We start from the raw sequence: 10,752 nt of genomic DNA, 5'->3' as shown, positions 1-10,752 counted from the left end.
TTTTTTTTTTAGGTTTTCACATATTTCTCCAAATGACCTAGATCATCATAAAATACTGAAAGGTAAGGGACTATGTCTTCTTCTTGTTCTTTTCTTTTTAAACTTCCCATATCCACAATAATATATACTCATATTTAGAATATTCATCCAGACCTATATGTACATTTGAATAGTTCGCTAGCTTAGAGAGGTGACTAAGTAATTATCTCCCAAGTCTTCCTCTGAGCCATCCTAAGATTTGTCCTGTAGCCAATCTATGTGTTTATCCTTTAAGAAAAATTATCAGTGATTAAAACAACGTATCTCTTTTGCTGTGCATTTAATAAACATATGTTAATGAGCAAAGGATTTTGAGAACGGTGGGAAATAAAAATATAAATAAGCCATGGTCCTTCCTCTCAAATGCTCAGTCTAATGGAAAGACAGACGTGTAACCTGCCTAGTAAATACTACTGTGCTGCTACTGCTGCTAAGTAGCTTTAGTCGTGTCCGACTCTGTGCAACCCCATAGATGGCAGCCCACTAGGCTCCTCTGTCCCTGAGATTCTCCAGGCAAGAACACTGGAGTGGGTTGCCATTTCCTTCTCCAATGCATGAAAGTGAAAAGGGAAAGTGAAGTCGCTCAGTCGTGTCTGACTCTTAGCGACCCCATGGATTGCAGCCTACCAGGCTCCTCCGTCCATGGGATTTTCCAGGCAAGAGTACTGGAGTGGGGTGCCATTGCCTTCTCCAAATACTACTATATAGGTACAAAATATAAGGTGATACCAGAGAACAGTGCAGTATCACTTTCTCTCCCAGAATAACAAAATGGCAAACACTTCCTTTCAGCTTTATTGTGTGTGTGTGTGTGTGTGTGTGTGTGTGTGTGTTTAATGTGGACAGAGAATATTTTTGGTTCCCCTAGGAAGGCAAGGTTCCTGTCCCTCATATATGTTCTTTCTCAAAAAGGACAAAGTCTCAGGTGACAGGGAGAATCTAATTCACTGCAGGATGTGTGCAGTGCATGCTCAGTCTCTAAGTCCTGTCCAACTCTTTGTGATCCCATGGACTATAGTCCACCAGACTCCTCTGTCCATGGGATTTCCCAGACAAGAATTCTGGAGTGGGAGCCATTTCCTTCTCCAGGGGATCTTCCTGACCTAGGGATCAAACCCACATCTCCTGCATTGGCAGGCGGATTCTTTACCACTGAGCCAAAGCCTGATAACAAATGCCTACTGTCCACTTAAAGAGCTCAGTCTCAGGAAAGGGAAGAATCTAACAGGTAAACTTTAGGGTCTCTTGAAATCTTTGCTTTAAAATAATTTGTTTTAAACACCTTTAAAAATGTACATACTTCTGGTGGACTTGCATATTCTAAATACTTATGTACATAAAGAAAAGATTACACTCTTTGTATTAATAAACACCTTCATATTAGGAAGATCAGTTCAGTTCAGTTTAGTCGCTCAGTTGTGTCTGACTCTTTGCGACCCCAATGGACTGCAGGACGCCAGGCCTCTCTGTCCATCACCAACTCCCAGAGTTTATGCAAACTCATGTCCATTGAGTTGGTGATGCCATCCAGCCATCTCATCCTCTGTCGTCCCCTTCTCCTCCTGTCTTCAGTCTTTCCCAGCATCAAGGTCTTTTCAAATGAGTCAGTTCTTTGTATCGGGTGGCCAAACTATTGGAGATTCAGCTTCAGCATCAGTCCTTCCAATGAATATTCAGGACTGATTTCCTTCAGGATGGACTGGTTGTAGATACTTTTTTTGTGTAAGAACAGAACAGGGCCCATGAGAATTCAGAAAAAAAAAAAAACACTTGAGCAGTATACCTATGATAAAATTTTCTAAAAAGTAGAAGACTAAAGACTGCCTAGAACTATGGTGATACAGACCAAATCTCACATGTACCATTTAGATGGACAGCTGAAATGCCTATGTGGTCAGTCCTCACACCCTTCTCTAAAGGTCCCCCAGTGTCGACCATTGCAACTGCCCTGGCATCATCTCCTCAGCACCAAGAAGTGGAAGTCATATAAACTTCCACAAGTTATTCTGAGGGGAAAATCTCCTCAGAGATTACACTGGCCAGAGAAATAACAGATATGGTTTTTACGCAACAAAATTTCAGAGTTTTTGTTTGCTATTTGAGATGAAAAATCAAGGATTTTCAAATTCAGGTTAGGATTAGCCTAGAGGTGGGACAGCAATGATATAATAAAGGTGGGTAGGTCAAAAGTATGAGTTCAACCATGGTCTGGAAAATTAGCTGCTATTGTGGCTGAAGTGGCTGGTGGGTTTTATTTGTGAACAATGTAGTGTCTCTGTACAGCAACTCAGACAATGGGAATTATTAAAACTATGCGATGGACTGTGAGGCATGCTTGAATTTGAAAATAATATTGTGCTTATTAAATTCTTAGTCAGAGGTATTTTGACCTTCAGATATTACTTTGGGCATATTACTGAAGATCAAGGTTAAAAGGTATTGAAAAAAGCCCAGTAATTACATATGGTCAGTGGTCCGTATGCGAGGTCATTTTTTTTTACTTTATTAAATTGAACTATTTACCCAACATCTCACCTTAATCCAGAAAGAACAGCAATGGCGTGTGACGTTTTGGGTTTTTTCATAAAAATTATGTATATTTAAGGTGTACAACATGATTTGATGTACAAATACATAAATAATTACTACAGTCAGTCTAATTAACATCTCATTGCTTTGGTCACCATAGTTGCCATTTTGTGTGTGGGGAAAACACCTGAAAGATACTCTTTTTAGCAAATTTCCAATATTCAATACAATACTGTTAACTAGTCATCAATGCATATTAGATCTCTAGACTTATGCATCATACGCCTTCCATGTAAACACCATCATTCCATTCAATTTTTCTTGATTTCCAAATGCTTGTGGTAACTTAAAGCAAAAAATGTACTAATACTGGCAAGATTGGCTATTTGTGACTATATGCTGAACTGTATGATAAACTAGAGAAAACTCTGTAAAAGTTATGTCTATAACCCTTTAAGGTACATTATGTATCAGGGAGTCACTTAACCTCAGGAAATTGAGAAGGGAAATCAAATTATTTTAAAAAAATGAAGAAATCAAATTTAAATTCTCAGTACATCATGAGATGTTAAGTGTTTCAGATTCTTATCTGAAGAATGAACAGATGATGTAGAACTATTAAATAGTATCAGGTGGCCTCTCAGCCTGAAGGAACTCAGGTTGTCCAAAGTATGTCCAGTCAGTATAAAAAGATGCAGAAAAACCTAATCATTGTTTAGTTTAAGGCAGACTATTTAGTCTTCTTCTAGGCATCTGCTGACTGATTTTAGAGATGACAACAGAAATTAAAAGAAGCAGTCTCTTATATAGCGTATGTCAATTCCAAGGCATAACTGCTTGTGAAGATTCTATCATATTTTATTTGCCTGTTTCAGAAACAGATCTGCTGAACTGTCCTTAGTGCTTCATGGAGCTTTAAAGATTAGTCCCACATCAGTCTATTCGAATACTTCCTACCTGCAAAACATGGATGTCTCAAATCCTGAAACTCACTGAAATATTGATGTAAAAAGTTATTTTAGCATAAGCAAGGACACTGTACTCAAATGTATTATCAAGATCACCTCCAAACTCTGCAAGTAGCAGAAAATAAGGTGTTTAACTGGATTTCAGAACCCTGTAGGCCCTCCTGGAAAAGCAGAAATTTAATGGGCTTCTAGCATTTCAAGAACTCGTTGAGACTGTCAAAGGTTTCAGTAAGAAATTCTAACAACTAGAACAGCAAGTCATTAGTGAGAAAGAAGAAAGCATCTCTAGTGAAATCTGTGTCCAGGGGACTTTAGCACTGCCCAAAGAGCTTATTTTATTCAGACCATTTGAAGTTAGATGTACCCCCAACCCACCCCCCACCCCCGACAGAGACTGCTGTACAACAGTGGCTTGTCTCCTACTTCCTGGGTGACGTTGTTTTTAGCTTTTGCATATGTTGGGAGGGTGAGTCAGGTGAAGGGTTTCACTACTACTTGAAAACTAGCTCTCCAAGAAAGGTGAAATCAATTCCTCTATAGTGTGACTTTCCCTCCTCTCCTTAGGGCAGTTATACTTAAACACGGGCCAAGCTAAAGTCACAGAATGAGGTATTTAATCATAGGATTTCAGAAAGTAGCCCAACTAGAGAATAGTCTCCTTAGAGCCTCTGAAAGTGTAATATGTAGGTCTGCTTTCTCAGGATAGGTTGAAACTCCAAGTCCTTATTATAGATTGTCCTGATATCCTACTCTGGTTTGATCAGTTTATTATCAACTCCAGAATGACACAAGAGGGCACACAGGAGGCCTTGTATCGGATAAATAAATATTTACTAAATAAAACAAATTTAAATTCTACTTACAAAAGCTGTCTTGTGGAGGGGCAGGGGGAACCGATTTGAAAGCTGCTTTTGCTGCTGTTAATTTTTTAGTATTTGAAAAGATGTTTCAAGCAATAACATATTAGGTGTGCAATACTCCTGCCAGGCAGTGTGTGGGGCTTTGGAAAGGTGAAAATTGTTACAGCAAGCTGCTTTCATTTATTAAGCTAAGCACGCATATGCCTTTTGAAGGGTCCCTTTGATCATAAAGTTAACATTTGTGCTGTTCATCACCAGAGGTTTTACAAGGCCCCCCTTATCCATTCTACAGCACACTTACTGCTTTCTTCCTGTATCCCCAGATAAGTCTCCAGGACCAGATACCAGCAAGTCATTTTGTCTGCTTTCATTAGTTTGGCCACACAAGGAATATTCTTTCTTTACATCTCAAGTGCTCAAATTGCCATGTGAAAACCAACTCTCTATTAGTTTTTCTCCATATTTAATTCCCAGCTTTTTTTTTCATTTTCTGCATTGGTTCCCATGGTAACAAGTCTGTTGGCAGAGAAGGTGTGACTCTGATTCTAGCTTTCTGCACAAATTCAAAATTTTTCTAGTGATCCTCAGGCGAGTGTCATATAAACAGGAAGCAAGAGAGCACAGTTCCCTAAGCTAATGCCTCTAATCCCTTACCCTGCCATATGCATTTCCCACCCTATTCCCCAAACCAGGCCTGCTGACCCCAGAGAGGAAGGTCAGCACTTAAGCAAACTGTGCAGAGTCCCTTCACCTGTCAATACAAGGATTCAAAGGGCCCTTATATCCAACTACAGATGCAAGAGTTGAAATCTTTTCAGTTGGCTTCCTCTTCTAAATGTCAGTGACTTAACTGACATGAATGCATAATTAATGACGTCATCTGGGGGCAAAGTGGAGAACCAACTTGCACTCATTTTTCTAAAAAATTTTCTCAGTGTGCTTCTAAGATGTTTACACCCCAGGGATTATGTAGATCTTGAAATAGCCTTAAATCAGTATCTCATGATAAGTGGGGACATTGATTAAACAGACTTTCCCCCAATAGGTAGTTAAGTGGTATGTGAGAGAGGGCAAGCAAGTCATCCCAGAAAACTGAGTTCCTGAAGACAGATTAATAAAGACGTAGATAAATGAAGAGGACATTGTCCCTGGTGGCTGATTGTGAACCAGGGAGCTTCAGTTGGCACAATTCAGGGTTCAAGAATGGAAAACTAAAGAAATGAAATAAAACGAAAGCTAAGGAAATGGAGTGTAGAGAAAGGAGTTTTTAAGAGTGAATCATTTGCAGAAAGGGGCCTTCAGGTAAGAACGGCTTCTTGCAGACTTTGACCCAACTCTATCCACAAAATATTTTTCCAAATAGTTTCTTTTAAAAATAGATTATATTTCTTTTGAATTTTAGAATTCCTTTGTGGCTTGGCATTGTTATACGCCTAGCAACCCCATATCTCCTAGGTCCTCAATATTTAGAAAAAAGCAGGAACTGTTCATCACAGTCCTCATATCTGAATGTGCTTTTAACATTTTTCTTTTAGAAAAGTTAATGAATTCAGGGGAATGAAAATAGACATTAGAAATTAAAATATGGGTATCTAAGCTATAGTTAAGAAAATTGTAAATGGTTGCTTTTTTTGTTGGCTCCTATAAAATATGTGATGCTTATGCACACTGAAGTTTTAAAGTTAGCAGATTATATTGTACAAAGGTATTTTTTGCCCTTTAAAAGTTATTTTCCTACATTAAGAAGTTTTCTTATATTAGAAACTTTTTATTGAAACTCAGGTTTTATGTCTCTGTATAGACAGACATAGGTGTTTTTCTTTGCACACTCATTTTGCACAGGTAAAGTAATGAGTTAAACAACGCCCAGGTATGCAGGTCAACTGACCATTATATTAGCTAGATTAGGAAGAGTATTTGATGAATGGAGGAAAAAAAAATCACCTTATATTTCTTTGTGTCTTTCTGTCCCTCTTCCCCTTTCCTTATTTAGTCAGGAAATCTTATGTAATTTTTGAATAGTCCACAGGAAAACCAAGATGAAACTCTCAGGCAGATATAATATAAAGCAGTTCCTGTATCAGCTATGGTAATTTATTTTCAGAATGTACTGCTGTAATAAGTTTTATTTTCAGTACTTGCAGTCTTTCCACACAGAGGACTCTTATTGGTCTTGAATGTGGAAAGGCATCTGTTCAGGGCAGAAAGAAATGTTTTATGTTAAGTCTTACTCTAGAAAATTTGGTTTTAGCTTTGATGACACCTAGTGTCAATGGAATGCAATAAATGTTTAATACGCTTTATGATGTTTAGGCATTTCTCATTAACATCCTCAGCTACGTTTTCCTCCTCAAAAATGCAAGCCTTAGTATTGATGTGAAAAATAATTGACACATAAACCACATATTTTTAATCTCAAGAGCCAATCAAGTTTCTCTGTGTATTCAGTGTATAGAAGGGACTAAAGGAAGCTTAAGGACAATGACACTGTCTTCGTATGAAAGAGGAATTTTTTCTTAGTTGAAAATGAGAGGTAAAATCTACTGAATTCTGTTTATAAATTTTAAAGAGCACCAAAAATAACCTTGCAAAAGATTTGCAGGTACTGTAGTTTTATTTTTCCCACTTTATAACCACCTAAGGGCACGCCCCCACCCAGCTGTATATAAATAAAGTATAATATGAACTACAGTCTCTTTCTATTCAGAGAAGAAATCTTAAATTAACAACAGCAAATCTAAACAAAGATGATGATAAAATTTTAATTGGCTTAAGAATTAAAAGGATACTAGATACTATGTTTTTAGGATTTTTAAGTATCCATGAAAATTCTTTCATTCCTAAAATATTTTATAGTTGATTTCTTTTGACCTCAGTTATTTTGGGGCATAATCCTTTTATTATCGTATAATGAATCTCTAATTCCACCTATTTACTTAATATTTTTCCATATGCTAAACACATGCATACACACACATTTTCCACTTTTCGTTTGAGGTCATATAATTCAGTTAGTGAAATATTTCACTCTTCTGTAAGTTTAAAAACTAAATCCTAAGCAGAGATGCAACACTGGGCCACAGTTTTAATAAAATGAAGACAGTCTCTAGGCTCATACTCTTTTATGACATCTGATTTCTCTACCATATGTGCAGCACAACAGTGACATCTTAAGGCCAAGTAACTAAAGCTCCTTTAGCCAGAGAAAGAACTTGAATTGGGATCTGTGTTCAAAGAAATTCCATTTTATTATTAAGTACTTTTCAAGTTTACAATTTGCAATTGGTAGATCTTAGAAGTGCTTCTTTATTTATGACTTCTTTTGCAGTCTTTGTGAACATTTTAATGTGTACTAAATGCTAACATTTTACATAGACATACTGTATATTAATGCATGCATTTCACTGCATAGTTTATTGACACTCCCCTTGTAAAGCTTTTATGGAAGAAACAATAAGCCACGGCAGTATAGCAAAAGAGGCTTAATCTTTATAAATTGGGGCCTTTTCTGCCTCTTTGCTAGCTTAGGTGGCTGTATACAAATTTGGGTGGGAGGGGCTGGAAACACCTCTTACCATTTAAGGTTTTCTACATGGTGAACTCTAGCCAATTCGAAACAAATTGCTTACTTTAATAAAAAATTTTACCATTTTATAAAAAGTTAAATCATGACATGTTTAATTGAAATGGCTGTGTTGTAATTAATATTTTGAGATAATTGTGATTTTGAGCTTAAATTATATATAAAAATTGTCATTTTTGTATGTGTTAAAAAAAACTACTGTATCACAACAGTACTTTTTAGTTGAACTACATATTGATGTAAATAAAAACTGAATGAAGACATATTTACAACTTTATTAACATAGATTGTGAATGTAGTTAATGGTTTTTTTTTTGCTGTATGAGACCATGACAACCTTGAAAGCTGCTTCATTTTATGTGCAAAGAACTCCTATGGATCTATATTTTAAATTTACTGAATCAATGAAGTTACTTTGTCAGTTAATTTGCAAATGCAAGCTGTATTCTCCAGTTTTATTTTATGTATTGACACTAAACAGTAAAGGTGTACAATGTGATTAGAATGCATTTTGAAGATGCTTTCTGTACAGATACAAAATACAGGGACTATAATAATGCTGTGCAGTGTATAGCAAAGCCATTTTTCGGCTTTGATGTACTCAACTTTTTCAGTATTTAAAAAAGTGTTTTGAATAACATAAAAGTCTCTTTATTGTATAAATAATAAAATGTCACCTTATTGTAAAGTGTCTTTTGTTTAATATGGAAGCTGATTTCTTAGGGAGCAACAGAGTTGTTGTATGAAAAGGGAATGTTTCTTTTAAACCAAAAACATAAACATTGTAATCAATATTTGAAAAATGTAACTTTTTAATGAACATGTAGTATTTATCTTTATTAGCAATGATTTTTTTCATTATATGATTATGTCTCAATCACCCAAAAGCTATCTATCCATCTATTATCTACTTACCTACCTGTCCACCCATCTATTTATATAAACTAGTTAATACCATCTATCAATTGGTTACTTAATAGAATCACATAGTACATTTTATAATGACTGACTAGCCTACTTCTGATATTTTTGGTGTAAATACAAATGTTTATATTTAATTTTTATTAAATCCGGTTCATCTATAACAAATTACTTTTTAGAAAATTACCGCATGACTACAAATTTAGTCTTATTAACGTTACTAGCAAATTTAAAAATTAAGACCTTGGAAATTTAAAAAAAATGAACAAGGAAAGATCAGAACACATCAACAGAGTAATTATACATACAAGTACCTGCTTAGTATTTAAATAAAACACATTTTAAGATTTCTATGCAGTATATGCTCTTATTTTCTGTTGCTGTTATCTATAAAATTAATAAAATTTCAGTTTTTTTTTTTAAAGAACAGAAGGTATCATTTAAATGCTCACACTCTGAGGGAAAAATATGCAGATCTAATTTCTTTAAATGTGTTGAATCTAGAAATACTAGGTTGTTGTATGGAAACTTAGTACTAAAGCATCTTAAAAAAAAAAAAGTCCAATCAAGTTTTAAATTCAAAATTGTGAGAGCAATTAAAACACTTTTACTATTTTCTCCACCAATAACTGTATCTTGTGAACCATTTCTGTGACATTAGAAACCCCGGTAAAATGATTTCATGAAACATGGGAAAAAGACTAGGAAAAAACATTTCAACTATATTAAAACAAAACAAGACAATAAATATTAATTTGAAACTTATACTGATACCAACCATATCACAAAAGTCTTATCATGGATAATGAAAAGCCTTATTTTTTTTTAATGCCAAAGAGCAGTATTAAATAAAATTCACTTCAATTGTATAGTCAATGAAAATTTAGAAATTAAAACATAAGTTTAAAGAAAACATAGAAATTGGATGGTCATATTCAAGTCAGTTGGTCATAATATACGTAACACAGTAGAAATGGGAAAAAAAATCCATCTCTACAAAAATGCTTTGTCATTATAAAAATATTTAACTATAATAAATAAAAATTCACTTTTGAAGAAACTGTTTGCTATGTGGGAATGAGGGAATTTTTTTTTGCATAAATCTTATGCAAAACATTTAGAACAAATGAACACAATACGTGGTTACACCATCATAAATGAAGATAATACCTTAGAAAAATGTTAGTTATCAATTTAAGAAGTCTAAGAATTAACATGACCAAGACTATGTAATGACTTCAATTTAAGTAGGAATTCGGTCTCTCAAATATTCCAAAATAGCAGCTGTTCCTTTCATTAAGATGGCTGCTCGAGGAACGCGGAATGGATTTCCATCTAGAAGCAACGTCCTAAACAAAAGAGAGAAATCAGAATTTTAACATTTTCCATTAGGGAGGCATTTCTTCTAATTTCATTTACTATTTCATAAGTAAAATATATGTATTATTTTTTGAATTGTCCCTTTTCATTCTAAGCATTTAAACAGAACTGTAACTATAATGATGACTGAAATAACATTAATTGAATACTCATTACATGAGAGGTATGGTTCTAAGTAACTTACATTCACTGACTCTCTTAAAGATCTTGACAATTCTATGATGTAGGCACCATTAATATTTCAATTTTATAAATAGGAAACACAAGTTCAGGAAGATAAGAAGGACTTGTCCAAGATTAGTTATTAAATAGAAGAGCTGTGATATGAATCATTATTTTACCCATCACCTCCTCAATCTTATAATGACCATATACTAAATGGTTGAATTATATTTACACACGTGCTAGAATGAGCAAACTGACAAATACTCATATCAAAGACTATAACACAGTCAATATATCCTATCCACAC

General features: G+C 34.8%; 1 protein-coding gene across 2 annotated transcripts in view; it reads right to left on the bottom strand.

Annotated features, from left to right (window-relative positions):
* Positions 1 to 7,619: 7,619 nt before the first annotated feature.
* Positions 7,620 to 10,752, bottom strand: part of LRRC40 (leucine rich repeat containing 40) — a 40,865-nt gene continuing 37,732 nt past the window's right edge. For both annotated transcript variants that reach the window (XM_061411607.1, XM_061411608.1), the window contains one exon: positions 7,620 to 10,249. In XM_061411607.1, coding sequence (XP_061267591.1) covers positions 10,144 to 10,249 — 106 coding nt within the window. In that variant the 3' untranslated portion in view covers positions 7,620 to 10,143. The remainder of the gene's footprint in view (positions 10,250 to 10,752) is intronic.

Source organism: Bos javanicus, chromosome 3 (assembly GCF_032452875.1).
Source record: "Bos javanicus breed banteng chromosome 3, ARS-OSU_banteng_1.0, whole genome shotgun sequence".
NCBI lineage: Eukaryota > Metazoa > Chordata > Mammalia > Artiodactyla > Bovidae > Bos > Bos javanicus.
The sequence above is the reverse complement of the archived record's forward strand: the minus strand, read 5'-3'. Positions and strand labels throughout refer to the sequence as shown.